Raw genomic sequence first — 18,954 nt, forward strand, 5'->3', positions numbered from 1 at the left:
CATTTGAGAAAGGATTATCATCTAGCACTGGGGGCAAACAGTAACCAAATCATTAATGAAATAGTCATTAATGAAGTCCAAAGTGTACAAAGGACTTTGAACTTGAAATACAAGTCACTGTGGCCACAGGCCTTGTGGGGACATTGGGTTACTTGTTCATCTCCTTAACTGCTTAGTACATTGTGCTTTATATGGATAAAAACAGCATAAATACGATCAAAAGCTGAAATACTAAAGCTCCCTTGAGATCTTTCTTCTTCCAGGATTAGCAAAGACAGTTGAGCAAAGGGAGAGATTTTGTTCCCGAGGGAATAGACAGCCCAGCTGGGGAGAGAAAACCTGGACACTTGGAATAAGCGAGGGATCATTTAGAGTTCAGCTGTGTGACACTAACTGCAGATGGCAGGCATCAGCAAGCAAGGCACTGATCAGAGGTCGCCCCCTCACCAGACTGGTAAGGTGAAGGAGGGAAGAAAGCATTCCAAGTAGGGGATCATCTGGAGCAGTAACACCCAGGTTGGCATGAGCCTGGCCTTTCTGAGGAGCCTAGGGATACCCACCCGACCGGAACCAAGCTTGATGATTACCATGAGCCCATAAGATGGAGCTCTTGCAAGCCAGGCAGAGGTATTTGGACCAGATGCAGTGGGGCAATACGGTGTGAGGGAGAAATACATGCTGAGGGAAGATCTATCTTCCTGTCGTGATTAGGATGTGCTGGACAGTGGGAGGAAACTGGAGTCAAGGAGGTCAGCTGGAGGTTACTGCAGTAATCTAGAGGTGAGATGAGGTGAGCTGGACCTTTCCAGTGGAAGCATAGAGAACAAAGGGCGATTTGAGGAGATACACAGGGATTAGTGTCAGACGTGATTAGAGGTAATGAAGGAGAAGGGAAGGGAAGTGATAGCTCACCAGTTTTTAAGGTCAGAGGTTAGAAAATTGGTGGCATGTCTGACAGAAATGGCAGAATCAGGAAGGGGAACTGGCTTGAAGGTAACATGGTAAATGCAGTTTGGACATATTGAGTCTAAAGTGACTCGAGAAACCACCATGTGGGAGAGTTAGACTTGCAGCTGGTTCTGCAGGGCTGTGAACATCACTTCCTGAATCGCTCCCTCACATCTCTCTAAATATCTCTTGAATTCATCCTGTTCAACTCCACCCCATTGTTTGAGTGGAGGCTCTCGTCACCTCTTGCCTCCTATTACTACCACGGTAATAGGTCTAGCCAATTTTCCTTCCTCCAGTCTCACCCCCTTTCATCCATTCTCCTCCATGTCTTTGAACTTTTCTCTCATGTTTTCATTAAGGCTATATTTCTGTTTTCTTGACTATTCAGCAATTATCTAGGGATATTATAAAGTGTTGCAATGGAATATGAATGAGACTTTCTTTGCTTTTCTTTGAAAAAAGCAAGTAAAGAATTTAGATTACTTTCCAATAACTTATGAGTATTGAACATTATTTCTTTTAATCTAACGGTACTCTGGGACTAGACCACAAGGATGACATGATTTATAAGGACTTAATTGATATCCATTTTCAACTCCTGCCCTAGATCTGAGTGCCTGCAGGATGAAGATGGCAGTTTATGCCTCTGTGAGTCCCCAGAGCCTGGTGAAATGGCTGGCATGTATAGTCAGCAAATCCCAATTGAGATGAACTGATGGGAGCAGAGAGTTGTGTATCAGATGTGAGTTAAATTAGTTGAAAACAGGCCGGGCGCAGTGACTAACACCTGTAATCCTAGCATTTTGGGAGGCTGAGGCGGGTGGATTGCCTGAGCTCAGCAGTTTGAGATCATACTGGACAATATGGTGAAACCCCGTCTCTACTGATAAAATACAAGAAACTAGCTGGGCATGGTGGCACATGCCTGTAGTCCCAGCTCCCTGGAAGGCTGAGGCAGGAGAATCGCCTGAACCCAGGAGGCAGAGGTTGCAGCGAGCTGAGATTGCACCACTGTACTCCAGCCTGGGTGACAAGAGTGAGACTGTCTAAAAAAAAAAAAAAAAAAAAAAAGTTGAAAACAGATGTGGTTTCTGAGAGAGGAATATCTTAGAACAAAGAGTGGAGAACCACTTCTTAGGGTGACCATCTTCTTGGTAACACATGAGCTATGTGTGCTGATTTCTAGGACAGAAACTGCCAAGCCCTGGGTCAGTAGTGTAGAGTCTGGATAAGCCAGTCCCAATTCTGCCCTAAGTCCCTGCATGACCTTGAGTTTATGAGTTTTTCCATAGGTATTCTTGTATATCCCTGAAGCGTGATCCAGATATTTTGAATGGGAAACAAAGAAATAGAAACAAAGAAATATCAGTTTTGCTGCTGTTTTACACTGAAGAAAAAATACGGTACAGGAAAATCCCTAGAAGGGGTTTCAATTTTTCTGTCTTCACATACCCTGGTTCTAGTGTGCCGAACCAAGCAGAACTTCTGGTTCAAAATGGAATCCATACATCTAGAGTGGGGCCAGATCACACAAGCAGGTTATGGACTTTACGGATGATGATGCTCAAACTGTTCCATCAGAAAAGCCAGCCCCCTACATAAATATCAAGAACAGGAATATGATTTAAGGCAAATCCAACTGCATCCACTCCCAGAACTTTGCAGGCACTTGTCAAAAGGGGGAACTCAAATTAGATTTCTCACAAGAAAAAAGTAAGCTTAAACTTGCTTTTGAAGCTACCCAGGGAAAGCTACAGAGACAGGAATGGGAGTTTAAGAGCTAATTGCCTGCATTTCAGAAATACTAAATCAAATCAGCCCACTTGGAGTTTTTGTTTTATACTTTCTGTAGAAAACCCACAGCATCAGTGTCTTATGTGACTGCCAAAACAGAGAGTTTGGGTGTCAACAACTACTTAACTATTATTATTATTACTGTTGTTGTTATTATTATTTGAGATGGAGTTTTGCTCTTGTTGCCCAGGCTGGAGTGTAGTGGTGCGATCTCAGCTCACCACAACCTCCACCTCCCAGGTTCAAGCGATTCTCCTGTCTCAGCCTCCTGAGTAGCTGGGATTACAGGCATGTGTCACCACGCCCAGCTAATTTTTGTATTTTTAGTAGAGATGGGGTTTCATCATATTGGTCAGGCTGGTCTCGAACTCCTGACCTCAGGCAACCTGCCCACCTCAGCCTCCCAAAGTGCTGGGATTGCAGGCGTGAGCCACCACGCCCGGCCAACTACTTAATTATTAATAGTGAGCTATGTAGTGAGTAGATTGTCAAACATCCTGTTCATCCTGACTGTGTCGTTTCTAAATTGTTACTGAAATCCTTCTTATTTAGATTGTGGCTATAGATACATGATCATCCTTATTAATTCACCATTGTTTTGCTTTTCCCCCTTTCTTTCTAAATAGTCAGTTGCACTTATTAGGTGAGTTTTTTGGCAAAAGCCATCAATTCTGAAGTGGCACAATTCCCAGTTACAGCCTTCTGAGAGAGATTTCCAATTCAGTGAGTCCAGGTGGGAAGATAATACATTCAGATGGCCAAGGGAAACTCTAAAAGGAGGCAGCACCCCCAAGGCAAGGCTCCCTTGGCTGGACTCCCTACTTCCAGGCTTGAGCCCTTCTAATGGATCCTCCACACGGTTCCTGGGCTGCCGTTGCCATGGGACAGCATCCACTCCTTAGCAAGATACATATGGCCATGCATGACTTGTCCTGTGCCTCTCTGTGGCCTGTTCTGTGCTTTGCCACCAGCAATACCTCTTAGACTTCTCTCTTACCAGCATCCCAGATATCACCACCGGGGGGCAAGGACTGAGCCTCTCTCCTTCCCCTCTGCACCCCCAGCCCTAGAGCACAGCCTAGCCCATCAGAGAGGTGCAGTATTTGGTGTAGAACTCCACGACCTGCAACCCCGTGGTCTGTTTTTCTATGGCTCTGTCCACTTCTATTCAGCATGACCAAGTTTCAGTAGCTAGCCAAGCCCCCAATTATCAGCCCTTCTAAAGAAGGTGAGGCATAGAAAGAGCTTGCGAACATTATGTTTTATGGCTTACCCCGTCACAGGCCTCACTTACCAGGCCTCTGATATGCATGCGGTAAACAGACCCTGATAGAGCTGCAGTCTGCTCTGTAAATCTGGGTTTCCTGCTTCAGCTTAACCTCTGACCTCCTGGTTAGCCTCCTGGGGCCCTTTAGTATCTGGATTTTAGTTCCTTTCGGAGTTGCTGCATCCTGGCCAACTTGGCAAAGTTTTTTTTTTTTTTTTTTTTTTTTTTTTTTTTTTAAATAAAAAGTTTTTATTCCAAATAACAACATAGGCCACAACTACGTTATGTATGAATATTTGAGTTTCTTTTCTTTTTTTTTTTTTTAATTACACTGTAAGTTCTAGGGTATATGTGCACAGCATACAGGTTTGTTACATATGTATACATGTGCCATGTTGGTGTGCTGCACCCATCAACTCGTCATTTACATTAGGTTTATTTCCTAATGCTATCTCTCCCCTGTCCTCCCACTCCACGACAGGCCCCAGTGTGTGATGTTCCCCCCCTTCCTGTGTCCAACTGTTATCATTGTTCAATTCCCACCTATGAGTGAGAACATGCGGTATTTGGTTTTTTTGTCCTTGCAATAGTTTGCTCAGAATGATGGTTCCCAGCTGCATCCATGTCCCTATAAAGGACACGAACTCATCCTTTTTTATGGCTGCATAGTGTTCCATGGTGTATATGTACCACATTTTCTTTGTCCAGTCTATCACTAAGGAGTATTTAGGTTGATTCCATGTCTTTACTACTGTGAATAGTGCTGCAATGGACATGCACGACATATGTCTTTATACTACAATGAGATACCATCTAACACCAGTCAGAATGGTTATTATTAAAGAGTCAAAAAATAACAGATGCTGGTGAGCTTGTGGAGAAAAAGGGCACTTATATACTGTTGGTGGGAATGTAAATTAGTTCAGCCGTTCTGGAAGATAGTGTGGCAAATCCTCAAAGACCGAAAGATGGAAATACCATTCAGCCCAGCAATCCTATTACTAGATGTATACCCAAAGGAATATCATCTAATTTCTAATATCTACCTCAGAGAAAAATTTAGTGCCAACTACAGTTGATGTGGAAATAGCCTAATGAAAGACTAGTTGTACTAAGGTCAGAAAATGTCAAGGGGTAAAAAACAAACAAAAACAACCAGGAAAACAGCTGCCACTTCCTTAAAAGGTTAACCACCCCCCAAAATAATTTAACCAAGGAGTAAAATACAACAGGGAATATCTTACTCTGTTCTGGTTTAGACTGAAATACCTATACTGAGTAATTTATAAGCAACAGAAAACTATTTCTCACAGTTTTGGAGGCTGAGAAGTCCAAGATCAAGGCACCAACAGATTCAGTGTCTGATGAAGGCTTGCTCTTTGCTTCAAAGATGGCACCTCTTGCTGTGTTCTCACGTGGTGGAAGGGTCAATGAGCTCCCTTCAGCCTCTTTTATAAGGGCACCAATCTCATTCATGAAGACAGAACTGTCATGGCCATTGCTTTCTGAAGTTCATACCTCTTAATACTATTGCATTGGGGGTTAGATTTATGTATATGAATTTTGGGGGAACACCAACATTCAGACCATAGCAGGGAGGAAGATTGCATTAGAATACTCTTTTGCCAAAGAAAAATACCAGTGACTAAGAAAAAGAGTCTAAAGTGAAGGCCATCAGGCATCCTATGGTATTAGGTACCTTTGGAGCAGTTTAAGGGAGTCACTTCCAGGGCTTTTTAAAAATCTCCTACTGATTAGATCTGCTGACTTTGTGGAGAAAGGTCAGGCTACAAGCAGGGAATATTGTCTGGATATGTAAGGAAGTGAAATAAGAATAAAAGATCAAAGTAGGTCTCTGTATTCAAACAGAAATGAGGCCATGATGGGCAGGGCCTTGGCCAAGGAAAGTCAGCAGCTCTTCCTGAGTAAACCAGCCACCAGAGGGGCAGTATGATTCTGAGGACCACCCCTCATAGGCAACCCCTGGGACTTTGTTCCCAGGCATCTGTTGGTCACCCTAGGGGAGCATTCCATGGTAAGGGTGCTGCTTGTTGGGACTGTACAGGTAAACAATTCCCTGGAGAGACCATCTGAGCCTGAGTAAGAAGGTGAGATCTATACTGTGTCACATGCAAGAGGAAGGGGGAGTTAGACATGTGGATGGATAAGACGTATTGCCTTCTAAATGTTCTCCACTTTGCCTTGTTCTCCCTCTCTTAAGGAGAATTGTGTTAATGCCCATTCAAATTCTTCTCTTTCTTCTCCCTCCAATGAGAATTCAGTCTTTGCCATCTATGCCCTGTATCCTCTCCGGTGTAGAATTGAGGAACTAGGCAGAGACAGGGAGAAGCAGCAAGGAAAGGAAGGTGGTTGGAGACAGGATTTAGCTGAGAGACTGCAACCTACTGCTAAACTAGAAGCCTCAGATGTGACCCCAGCACCCACCATAGTGCCTGGCACATAGTAGGTACCAAATAAATACTTTTCAAATAATTAACTGATTGAAAGACAAAGGAAAGAATACATCATCTATGATGAAGAAGAAGCAGATGAAGGAAGAATGAAACAGAAGAGAAATGTTGGCAGATAAAGGTGGAAAATGGAACCGTATTATTGTATAGTCTCAATTTTTAGAATCTATGCATGTCTATGCACTGAATGAAGTTTTGGGACACAGTAGGCAAAATGTCAATAATAGTTATTCCTGGTAGATAAGATTATGGGTAATTTTGTTTACTTTTTTCTTACCAATATAGTACAGATTTCTACATGAAACACCTATTTCTTATGTAAGAAAATCATAAATGTTATTTTATAAAAAGAAATGCAAGGTAATATGGGCTGAGCTGTGTACCCCTAAAATTCACGGCTTGAAGGCCTTTCCCCAGCACCTCAGAATGTGATTATAATTGAAGATAGGGCCTTTAAAGAGGTAGTTAAAGTAAATGAGGTCATTTGGGTAGGCAGAAATCCAATATGACTGGTGTCGTAAGAAAAGATTAGGATACAGACACTCAGACACTCAGAGGGAAGACCATGTGAAGACAGAGGGAGAAGACATCCATCTACAAGCCAAAGAGAGAGGCCTCAGGAGAAACCAACCAGTTGACACCTTAGTCTTGGACCTCCAGCCTGCAGGACTATGAGAAAATAAATATCTCTTGGTTAAGCCATCAGTCTGTGGTACTTTGTTATGGCAACCTGAGCAGACTAATACAGAAGGTATACATTTTAAAAGTGTCAGATAATTATTCAAGGAGACACAAACAGGAAAGAGAAGAGCATAAGAGAAGTGTTTTGAGCAATTTTGGAGGAAGGCTCTGGTAAAATATAGAGTATTGTTACAATCCTAGCAATATTGCATACTTTAGTAAGATATAAACACATTTGGTGGGAGAGAGAACTGAATTTCATGAACGAGTTGGGACACCCCACGGTAATTAACACAAAGATATGGCAGTACCTGCCTTGAAGAATCTGGTCTGTGGTGCTCTTGAAGCAGAGGTGAAGAAATTTCAAGGAAGGCAGGCACCTCTGAGAGGAGCAAAGGGAGAGAGGAAAGTAAGTACACCCTCAGAAAAGACTGGCAGGTCCAAAGTGTAGCGCTAGAGAGAATGCAAGTGAGATTTTAACTTTTCCTTTTGGCTGCCTTCCAGTTCATTAGCTTGTCTATTGTCTCCTGGGCATCTCTTTGGGAAGAGAAGAATTCAGGCCCATTTCACCAAAGACAAACAGGACACTCCTTGCTTCTGCCTCCTGTCCTGTCAATTCCAGCTGTCACTCTCAGCAGGCTCCTGCCTTGTATGCTGCTGGGTACCATGGGGAAGCCATTTCCCCTACTAAACCCCATGGCCAATGGCAGATGTGACAGGCTGGTGGTTAATCTCAGGGAACAGTGGTCTTCCAATGTCTTCCTTGTCAGGACCCATGTCCTTTGGGGACTGTTGCTAGTCCTTAAGGACTATACATGTCCATTAGTCAATTTCTCTCCTTGATCATTGCTGTTCAAATCCAAATGTGCTTCTATATTTTCTTTAGTCAATAAACATTCCAAAATGTATTACTCACCATTTGAAAAAATGACAGCTTTGCTGAGGTATAATTCACATACCATACAATTGACCCATTTAAAGCATACAATTAAATGATTTTTTAAATTCTTGGTGTTGTGCACAATCAATTTTAGAACATTTTCATCACATCAAAAAGAAACCCTGAACCTATTAACAGTCACTCTCATTTCCTCCCAAACCCCCAGGCCTACACAACCACTACTTTTCTATCTATAGAATTGCCTATTTCTGAACATTTCATATAAATGGAATTATATAATATGTGGCCTTCTGTAACTGGCTTCTTTCATGTAGCATAATGTTTTCAAGGTTCATCAATGTCATAGTATATATCAGAACTTCATTTTTTGTCAAACTGCCAAATAATATTCCATTTTATATACATACTATATTTTATTTATCTATCCATCAATTGATGGGTATTTGGGTTGTTTCTACTTTTTGGCTATTATAAATAAGATTGCTAAGAACACTCATGAACGAGTTTTTGTGTGGATACAGGCTTTTGTTTCTCTTGGGTGTATACCCTAGAGGAATTTCTGGGTTATGGTACCACTATGTTCAACCTTTTATGGAATTGCAGACTGAAAGCAGCTGTACCATTTTGTCTTCCCACCAGCAGTGTATGAGATTTCCAAATTCTCTACATTTCTGAGAACACTTATTCTCTATCTATTTTTATTACAGCCCCATCCTAGTGGGTGTGAAGTGGTATCTCCTTGTGGTTTTTGATGTGCAATTTTTTGATAGCTAATGATGCTAAGTATCTTTTCATATGTTTATTGGCCATTTGCATATCTTCTATAATGAAATGTCTGCTCAGGTCCTTTGCTGATGTTTTATTTGGATTATTTATCTTTTTTATTATTGAGTTGTAGGAGTTCTTTGAGAGTTAGTTCCTTACCAAATATATAATTCGTAAAATTTTTCTCCTATTCTGTGGATTGTCTTTTCACTTTCTTCATGGTGTCCTTTGAATCACAAAAGTTTTCAGTTTTGATAATGCTCATTATATCTATTTTTCATGGTTGTTGCTTATGCTTTTGGGGTCATTTCTAAGAAACAATTGGATAATCCAAGGTCATGAAGACTTACACCTATATTTTCCTTTCAGTGTTTTATGATTTTAGCCCTTACATTTAGGTCTTTGATCCTTTTGACTTGGTTTTTGTATATGGTGTGAGGTAGGGGGTGCACTTCATTCTTTTGTATGTAGATATTCAGTTGTCATAGCACATGTGGTGAAAAACTATTCTTTACCCATTGAAGTGTCTTGGCACCATTGTCCAGAAAAAAAATGACCATAAATTTAAGGGTTGCTCAATATTTTCTAAGAATGTGTTTGTAATAGCCATGCAAAAAGTCGTATATTATAGTATTATACATAGAATGTGGCCAACAATTTCTCATCAGATTGAAGAAATGACACTGTCCCACTCTAGTTCATTTTAAGGATGAAACAAATTCTTAGTAAGTGGCTGAGCAATCACAGCTTGTTTAACTTATACCTCAGTTTAGACAAAATTATTATCAGCCATGTGTTCAGGACCTGAGAGCCCAGACAGTGTTTGATGAACCAGAGTTTCACTGGCTGTGACTTTAGGAGATTCTTTCCATATTGATTGCCAATGTCTTATACTTCGGTTTTCTGTCATTGAGGAGAATGACTTGCAGGTTGTTTCTGATGATTTTGGACCAACTCTCTGTGACCACCTTCACCAAGGAAAGCCAGGTGCTCAAGCTAAGGAGAAATTACCCCTTGACCTGCTCTCCACATGGCTTCCAGCTACCATTTTTAATTTCTGTACTCTTCCCTCTTGCCCAGCTCCATTTCCAAAATAGCAAGAAGCTTTGGCAAGGGATCACTGGGGTTGCAATTTATCAGCAAGCTGTGGATACAGCTCTTTCCCATCTTTTGGCAAAGTCAGTGATTTGGCTTGTCTCCTGCATGGAATGAAAATTTTGTGAAGGGTGTCAAAAAAGACATACTCTAGGGGCACACAAATGTCTCTTAATTTACTGGTACAGACTTCACTGTGGAAAAAACATGGATGAGTACTTTGTGACCCTCAAAACTAACATGAGTGTGGATGTCTACGTCAGATAGATAGATAGAAAGATAGATGATAGATAGATAGATAGATAGATAGATAGATGATAGATAGATAGATAGATAGATCTGTATATATTTATAATATAGATGAGCCTCTGCAGTCTTTAGAATCCCCTGCCTCAGAATCCCTGGGGGTGGGATAGAGGGAACTTGTTAACATGCATATTCCTGGGCCCCTACTGAATCAGAAGTTCTGGGGGAATGAATGTAGAGGTCTGCATTTTAACAGACACCCCAGGTGAGTTTCATGTAGTTTCATGCATTAAAATTTGAGAACTGCCTACTTGGGAGTTTTTGCTGATACTACAAGCTTTGGAAACATATAGAACTTGGGTTAAACTTCAATTTCTTCCTCTGTAAAATAAAGGGATTTCTCCTGTCTCCTCAGCATGAGAGGAGTGGTGTGGAGTAGATATGCAAATAGAGCCCAGGGTTTAGTACAGTGCAACTTTCACAACAGTGTCCCCACTCGGGGGCACTTGATGAGTATTTTGCATAACCCCAATAGGGTTGCCAGATAAAATTCAAGACACCCAGTTAAACGTTTATCTCAGATAAATAGTAAGTTTTGAATATAAGTGTGGCAGCAGTGCTGAGGGCAATTTCAGAGTCTAGGGTTGGTGGAAAGATTTAGGAAGTTGTCCCTTGATAGCGTCCATGCCTCAACCTCCAGCCTTCCCAGAAACGCTGTGAGCTCCCAGATTATTTTAATAAATCCTTTTTTAAAGCCTTAATTCTCCAATCAATTTCTGTTGCTTACAGCTGAGAACCCTGACTGATACAGCATCTGTAACTCTCTACTCAACAACTGACCATCTGTCTTCTGTTCTCCTCACTTCCCTGAGCTCTCCCTGAAGTCACCAGGGAGACTTAACTGAACAATCTCTCAGGCTTTTCTTGCTTACACCCTTTTCTGGTGGAGAAGTATGTAGAGGACATGGTCCACCCGCAACAACCTGCAAGGAAGGAGCTAGGGAAATAAAAACCTGACCTCAATGTGCCGCCGCAGACCCTTCCCCTCTAAAGCTAGTGCTTCCTATTGGTCAAACCTCACTAGAAGCCAGCGGACAAGAGACCCTGTTGACGTGCATTCAGGTCAGTCTCCCGGGAGAGAAAGCAGGGTAGAGAGAAGGGGAGAGTGAGACTGGAGAGGCAGAAGAAATATATCCAATAAGCAGGGTATGTATATTGTCTTGGGTTTGGTTCCCTAGAAACAAAGCCTGAGATGGAGATTTTGTGCAAGTGACTCCTAGGGGCATTCCTGGGAGGAGAGTGTGAAGGAGGGAGGGAGAGAAGCAGGATGGGGCAGGACAAGGAGCTGAGCAAAGATGTGGTTTCAGGATTAGTCTAGCCTCAGCCTGATCCTATGGGTCACTTTGAAGTGAAAGGACAGAAATTGCTTAGAAGCAAAGGAGCTGGGCTGTTGTTCCCACTCTCCCCATCAACAGATACTTTTAGTTGGTCATTAGCATGGACTGCCACTGATATTAATATAACTGGCAAGGCTTCTCCTGGTAAGGGGGCTCCCTTCAGCCAAGGGCAAGCCTTAGGAGAAGAAGCCAGAGGTGAGCTGTTAGCCACCAACATCCACCACACCTGGGGATGGGTGCAGGGTCAGGTGTGTGGATCTGGGCAGGCACTAATAGCATCTGTTGGAAGGACATACAGCTCTGTTGACAGGTCCAGGGGAGGAAAAAATAACTTTCTTTCCACTCTCAGTTATTAGCTGTAATTAATCCTGTAATGAAAGATAGATTAATAAGAGAAAAGCAAACAGAAGCTCATTAACATGTATATTTTACATATACATGGGAGATATCTAGGCAATTACTAAATCTCAAAGAAGTGTCTTGGAATTCCAGCATATGTAGCATCTTCAACAAAAACCCGTAAATTTTTAGAGAAGTGACAAGAAAAAGGAAAAGGACTTTGAGTCTCTAGGGATGAAAAATTATGGGAAGGCAGACAGACAGTAGATAAAGGCTAGTTAGTAAAGCTTGTTAATGTAGATTCCTCTGGTGCCCTCTCCAGGCTGACAAGGGTCTAAAGTTGTCTTCAGTGATCAACCTTTGTCTTTCCTGGTGGAGAGGGGAAGAAGCCTTTCCTCTTGTTTAGTGACCAGTGAAAAGTAAATTTATGTCCTACTTTTAGGCAAATGGCAGGGGGAGGGGGCGGGTGGGAGGCAGTGGCAGAGAACTTTTTGTAACTACTTCTCCATTACCTTCAGCTTAAAATAATCCTTATGCCAAAGTGGCATTTTTTTGGAGTGGCATATTCTGGTCTCCTACACAGGACATATCGCTGGGTGAGGAGGTAAAAAAATTATTTTTCCTTTGTGTTTTTCTGAATTCTAAAAGTTTTCTAACATTGAATCTATTTTTCATAACCAGAAAATATGAGTTAAATTAAATCCATGCAGCAAAATCACCTGGTTTGTTACAGATAGAAGTAACAGAAAATGGCCTTATATTCCTAACCCCTTGGGGTGTCCTCTTGACCACACTGGGCAGATGACCCCTGCTCATTGTTTGGCAGGTGCCAATCCCCCAAGCTGGCCCTGCTTGGCACAGAGCTTCTCTGTTTCATCATACTCAGTAAGCCAGTGGCTTAGCACTTAGCTGGTTGTGTGACTCATAAGTCAGGAATGCAACCAGTGTGGCTAATGGAGAGGGGCCAGAGGCGGGGATAGGCTGTGTTACCAATAATCAGTGCAATATATGTGCAGGCACTGTTAGAACCTTTAGATATGGTCTCACTTAATCTTTACCATCACCCCATGAAGGTGGCAGTATTATCTCCATTTAATAGATGAGGAAGTCTCTAGACTGGGGGCTTAAAAATTCGAAGTTGTAATTTTTGTTTGGCGAAAAATGAAAACTTTAGACCAAATGATGGATTTTTAAATTGCGTTTCTAGCAGCCCTTAGGCTTAGCAAAGATGCCAGGGATAGGAGCTGCTGAGAGAGAAGGACTGGCCATTGGCACCTCAGTTATGGCAGCCCTGCCTTGGTCTGTTTTATGGGTTGGCAGGGATGGCTTCATGAATGTGCAGCCAGTGCAGCCTCACAGGGCCTGCTGTGCTCACAAGGGGCCCTGTGCTTAGTATCTAATGCTCTGCAGGCACCATCTTGAAATCCTTCACACTTTTGTCTTTTAATGTGTGTTTTGTAAGTAAATCCAATGGACAAGGGAGCGTGTCCCCGGGCTTGGAGCTCTAAATCATACTTGACCCCACTTGCTGTTGCCTTTCCACCTCCCTGGGATATGTTCCCTGCTGCCTGCTCTTCATCCTGGTGCGCTAGGCCTCTCCTTGCTTCCCCGCTGCCCTCCTTGGGTGTCAGCAACTGGATTGCATTGGGGGAAGGGAGAAGGGAGCTGTGTTTCGTGTCCTTCAACCCCCAGAGGGACCTGGCCATAGGCATGGGGAGGATTGGGGTCAGGTGTGCCCCTTGAAGTGTCTCAGGTATGACAAGGGAGTAGCCATCCCCATTCAGGCTGGCAGCATCATGGTGCATTCAGAGGATGGCTTGGTAGGGGCCTCTCACTCACCTTTGACCCCGGTACCAAGTCATGATGCACATAGAAAATGGCAACATCTGGAGGTTGGGTGTGGGGGCTCACACCTGTAATCCCAGCACTTTGGGAGGCCAAGGCGGGTGGATCACTTGAGGCCAGGAGTTTGAGACCAGCCTAGCCAACATGGTAAGACTCCATCTCCACTTAAAACACAAAAATTAGCTGGGTGTGTTAGTGCATGCCTGTAGTCCCAGCTACTCAGGAGGCTGAGGCGGTTCAGTTGCTTGAACCCAGGAGGCAGAGGCTGCAGTGAGCTGAGATCATGCCACTGCACTCCACCCTGGGCGACAGAGCAAGACTCCATCTCAAAAAAACAAGGCAACATCTGTATGGTACACTGGGGGAAACAGCAAGCAAAGGGAGCCCTGGCCAGCCTTGACTCCCACTCAGTAGCCCTAAGGGCTGAAGGCAGTCCTACCCTAGGCTTAGGAAATGGAGTCTCTACCTTGGTCTTGTGCTTCAGACACCCCTAGCCCCTTTCACCCCATCAGCCCCACCCTTCCCACAGGGTGAGTTATCCAGAGGCCAAGGGGACATATCTACCAAAGCCTCAGCCCTCCTTCAGAATTCATTGCTTTTATTCCCCCAGTCCATCACAGACAAATATGTGGTTCTGCTGTTTGTGATTAATACACAACTCACCCCACTTGTGACTCACCATATGAGTTTAAAAGCACTCAGTCTAGTTTGCACCCAGTAAGTTCAATCAGGCAAGTCTGCCTTTGGATGTTCTGGCAATGTCAAGTTGCTATAGAAATTTGTAAATGCTTGCACTCAGTTCTTATATGTATCCCACAGCAGACAGTAACAACAGTTTGGTCCCTGGAGGACACTGAGTAGCACTATTCTAGACTCTTCTGTGGGTTGTGGGACCCTAGAATCTAGTCTGAATCACACCAAATCCAAATCCACACCAAGCCTGCTTCCAGGGTCTTCATGGGCCTATTTTCCCGATCTCTCCTGCAGGTGTACACTGCCCTAGCTCCAGGCTGTTTGCAGGGAGGAGTGGGCAGAGATGAGACATGTGTGCTGTGGTGTTCATACACACGCATCTCAGGCCCCTTTAGGTACAGGATGGAGAATGGGTGGGAATGGGAAGAGACAGCGGCAGGCTGTAACTGATGGAGGAAGGAAGCCATAAGGATTTGGGGCAAGCCCAGCTGCAGGAATCCATTTATCTGTTCACCTTGAATCCATCACAGCACCCCAATGTGCTGAGGCCTGCCAGTGAGGGAGCTCTGGACCAGATATTTTCCACTGTGACTTTCAATGTTTTGAATTCTGATTTCTATCCCATGGTCACAGTTGAAAGCTCATTAGCATTTGGCAGAGCAAGTGGGTGACACACGGATAGGTGTCCTGTGGACACTGCCATCTCACTGTGTGGGAACTGCAGTCTTAGCAGCTCTGCTAGTCAACACCCTCCCGCCCTTGATATACAAAAATACACCGTGCTTCTGATGCCTGCTCCATGGCAAATAATTTCTCAACACCCAGGGAAAGCATTTTGTTTGTTTTTCTTTACGTTTGATTAAAAGCAAGCCCAGGCAAATACCCCAAAGGAAAGAGAAACAAATGACTTTACAATTAAAATAAAAACCTGCACAATTAGTCATTAGGCATATAAATAATATAACATCTTTAGTAAATCAAGAAGCATTAATCCAAGCAATGAGATACTTTATTTTACCTCTTAAATTGACAAAGATGAAAACCAGAAAAGAAAATATTCAGTATTTGTCAGGATTTAGGGAATATTGCTGTCTTATATACTATTGACAGATGGTCAACAGAAGCAAGACTTATAGAAGTAAATTTGAAAATACATTGCAAAAGACTTAAAAATGTGTATATCCTTTGAAATCTTGAAAACATCGTTTCATAGTCTTCTTATGAAACGATGTTTTCATAAGATGAATGAAAAGTTGATGTCAGTCTCATTCTTGAGGTTTTTTTTTTTCCTCTTCTGAAGCCGTTCTTGATATAATTAATGTTCTGAAACTTCACTAACATCTGTCTTAGGCTGGGCTTCTCTTTTTACTTATCTTGCCAAGTATTTGGTAGCCTACTTCAAATTGAGGTTTCACATCTTTCTTTGGTTCTAAGAAGTCTTTATCTATCATTTCTGTGAATATCGCTTCCCCTCAATCTTCTCTAGCCTCTCATCTAAAACTCTTGTTAGATCAAGGTTTAATTTACTGGATTTCTATCCTGCATTTCCTAATAACGTTCAGCCCTCTGTGCTACCACAGAGGATTCCTTGGCCTGCCCTTTCAGCTCACTAAACTGCTCTTTCTGTCTATTGTGTTGTTCAGCTTCTCTATTGAGGGTTTTTTCTTTCAACATTTAAGATTATTATTTCAAATATTTCTGAACCTTTTTGGGTGACTCTTATCCTCATTTTGTGGTTATATTATCTTCATTTTTCTGAGCAGATTGACTATACTTATTGAAAATTCTTTTCTGAATACCATATTAACTCCATTTCTTTTGGGGATCTCCATTGCAGAGTTAGTTGTCTCTTTTTTATGGTGTTGGCCTTCCTCAAATGTTTGCTCATTCTTGTTTTTGTATGATTTTTGTAACTGAAGTTTCCTGCTAGAATGTCATCTGCATCTATCTGAGAGACCCATTTGGAGAGCAGGGATGGGAACTACTATTGGCCTAACTCTTGGCACTATTTTCAAAATACCAGTCTTCTTAGCCAGGGTTTTTGTTTCTGTCAGGGTCTCCAGCTCCTGAGAGCACTGCCCTTCTCTCTAGTCCTTGCCCCTCACAGACTCCTCTATTGTTGCTGACTGGCCTCAGCAGGTGGAGGAGTAGAAAGCCCAGGCTACCTAGCTGCTCCTTGCCTCCCTGTAACTACAGCAGAGACCCTGTCAGCTTCTGGCATCATACTTGGCATTCCCTGTCATACTTCCTGGGCTACCTTTTCTCTTTCCAATAAGATTATTTTCATCCTTTATTAATTCCTCAGTGTAGTCCTCTCCCTTTTCAGTGAGGCTTTTTATTTAAACTTCTTTCTATCATTTCTTGGCATTTGTTGTAAAAGGCACACATACTCAGTCCAATACTTTGAGATGGAGCTATTTAAAAAATTTATGTATTGACCAAACATGTTGTCTCATGCCTGTAATCTCAGCACTTTAGAAGACCAAGTGGGAGGATTGCTCAAGGCCAGGAGTTCAAGACCAGCCTGGGCAATATAGTGAGACCCTGTCTCTACAAAAAAATATACAAAAATTAGCCGGGCATGGTGACACATGCCTTTAGTCCCAGCTATTTGGAAAGCTGAGGTGAGAGGATCGCTTGAGCCCAGGAGTTTGAGACTGGAGCAAGCGATGATCATGCCACTATACTCCAGCCTAGACAACAGAGCGAGACCCTCTCTCTAAAAAAACAAAACAGAACAAAAACCCGACATTTATATAACCTTCAAGCCAGTAATTCCACTTCTAGGAATTTATCCCAAGGAAGTAATTTAAAATAAAGCTTTAACCACAAGGTGTTTCATCACAGTAAGATTTATTACGAAAATGTGGAAACAAATATCCAAGCAGAGGGGATTAGGTAAATAAATGATGACATAGATTTGCGAAAAATAATATGGCAGAATATTTAATGGTGTAGAAAAAAGTCATCAAGGTATCATTAGATAAAAATTTCAGGTTACAGAATTGTTTTAAAATCTCCTTTTTGTAAAAAGCATACATGTTGTTATAGAAAAGTGTAGCTCTGCATGGTGGGATTTCTGCCAACTTTTGTTTTTTCATTTTGACTATCTTTTTCTCCTCCATTTTGGGATTGTTTGCAACATCTGCCATGTGCAAGCTTCTGGTTCCATCCTCTGCTTACCTCCCCCAGGCGTGCTGGAAGATGGACTGTCCTCCAATGGTGTGCCCCGATCTACAGTCCCAGGTGGAATACCCAATCCAGAGAAGAAGACGAACTGTGAGACCCAGTGCCCAAATCCCCAGAGCCTCAGCTCAGGCCCTCTGACCCAGAAACAGAATGGCCTTCAGACCACAGAGGTAGGGTTGCAGCCACAGAATCAACTGGGGACTGGAGAATGGGGGCAGGGCTTGCTTCAGGGCAGAGCCACGCAGCAGCTGTGTCCAGGGAGGGACCGGGGATGGCTCACCTTGGCAATAAAAAGTCTCTACCCCACCCATGTAAAATTGCTGCAAACCCCACCCCAAAACCCTGCCTTGAGGGTTGCTGCTTTTTGTTTCCATGTGTATGTTTGCTTAAGTACAACTTTATTCAAGGATCTTGTTTTCTGTGGCCACTGTCACCATGTTGATGGTGAGGACTGTGCTGGTTAGAGGAACCAGTCTTAGGCCAGGCAGCTGACCAGTCTCAGGGGTTGGCAGGGTGGAGAGTGGGCAGAGGAAGGAAAGAGAAGACCAGAGTTGTTGGAAACAAGCCTGGCATTTTACTCAGGTCCTCCAACCAGGAGGGCAGTGGAAGGGCCCCCAAAGGTGGCTCTCATAGCAGAATGTGGTGACAGTATCATCCCCACACTGTTGGAAGAGGTAGGGCAGTGATGTCCCTGGACATGGCTGGCATCCTTTCTTTTCTCCAAGAGCTACTTTTGGGAAGCTCTTCTTATGGGTACAGGAGGGGCAGCCCAGAATGAACGCTCTCAGTAGGCTGGGCTCAGGCATCTGCAGTCTCTTCCTCTTCCACCCAGTTCCTCCTTCTGACTTCCTTGTCTTCCCTATGCCCCACTCCCTTCAAAATCCACTGCTTACCCTATGCTCCATACCCATTTTCTCCTATCCTTCTGTCAAAATGATACTGAACCAGGCTCATTCTGTCTGTGCACAGCAAACCAATCACTGTAACAATAGGTTTTGCAAAAGAGAAAGTTTATTCATGAGGCAGCCAAGTGAGGAGGCAGAAGAACAGATCCCAAATCTGCCTCCACAAAGATAGGGTTTAGGGCTATCTATGGGATAAAGAAGCTGGGTAGTCTAAGGCATGGGGAAAGATGATTGGCAGTGGGGTAAAGTGAGATAATCAATAGTCTGTGCTTGCATAGTCATGGTTCATGGCTCTTCACAGGACTCATGTTGAGAAAATGGCTGTGTTTGCATGATCTTCAGAAAGGGTTTTGGTCTTCTGACTTCAAAAGGTCACCTCTTGGGCATTTCTACAAACCCAGTTGAAGGGTCAGTG

At 43.0% G+C, this 18,954-nt stretch overlaps 1 protein-coding gene across 3 annotated transcripts in view; it reads left to right on the top strand.

The window, feature by feature from the left end:
* The window catches only part of BAALC (BAALC binder of MAP3K1 and KLF4), an 82,355-nt gene that overhangs the window by 46,195 nt on the left and 17,206 nt on the right, over positions 1 to 18,954 (top strand). For 2 of the 3 annotated variants that reach the window (XR_012416582.1, XM_005563849.4), the window contains one exon: positions 17,638 to 17,804. The exons of the other annotated variant lie outside the window; for it this stretch is intronic. Coding sequence is in view for 1 of the 2 variants with exons in the window: in XM_005563849.4 (XP_005563906.1) it covers positions 17,638 to 17,804 (167 nt within the window). In the remaining variant the exon portion in view is untranslated. The remainder of the gene's footprint in view (positions 1 to 17,637; positions 17,805 to 18,954) is intronic. 3 annotated transcript variants of the gene reach the window in all.

This window comes from Macaca fascicularis, chromosome 8 (assembly GCF_037993035.2).
Source record: "Macaca fascicularis isolate 582-1 chromosome 8, T2T-MFA8v1.1".
In the NCBI taxonomy this organism is placed as follows: domain Eukaryota; kingdom Metazoa; phylum Chordata; class Mammalia; order Primates; family Cercopithecidae; genus Macaca; species Macaca fascicularis.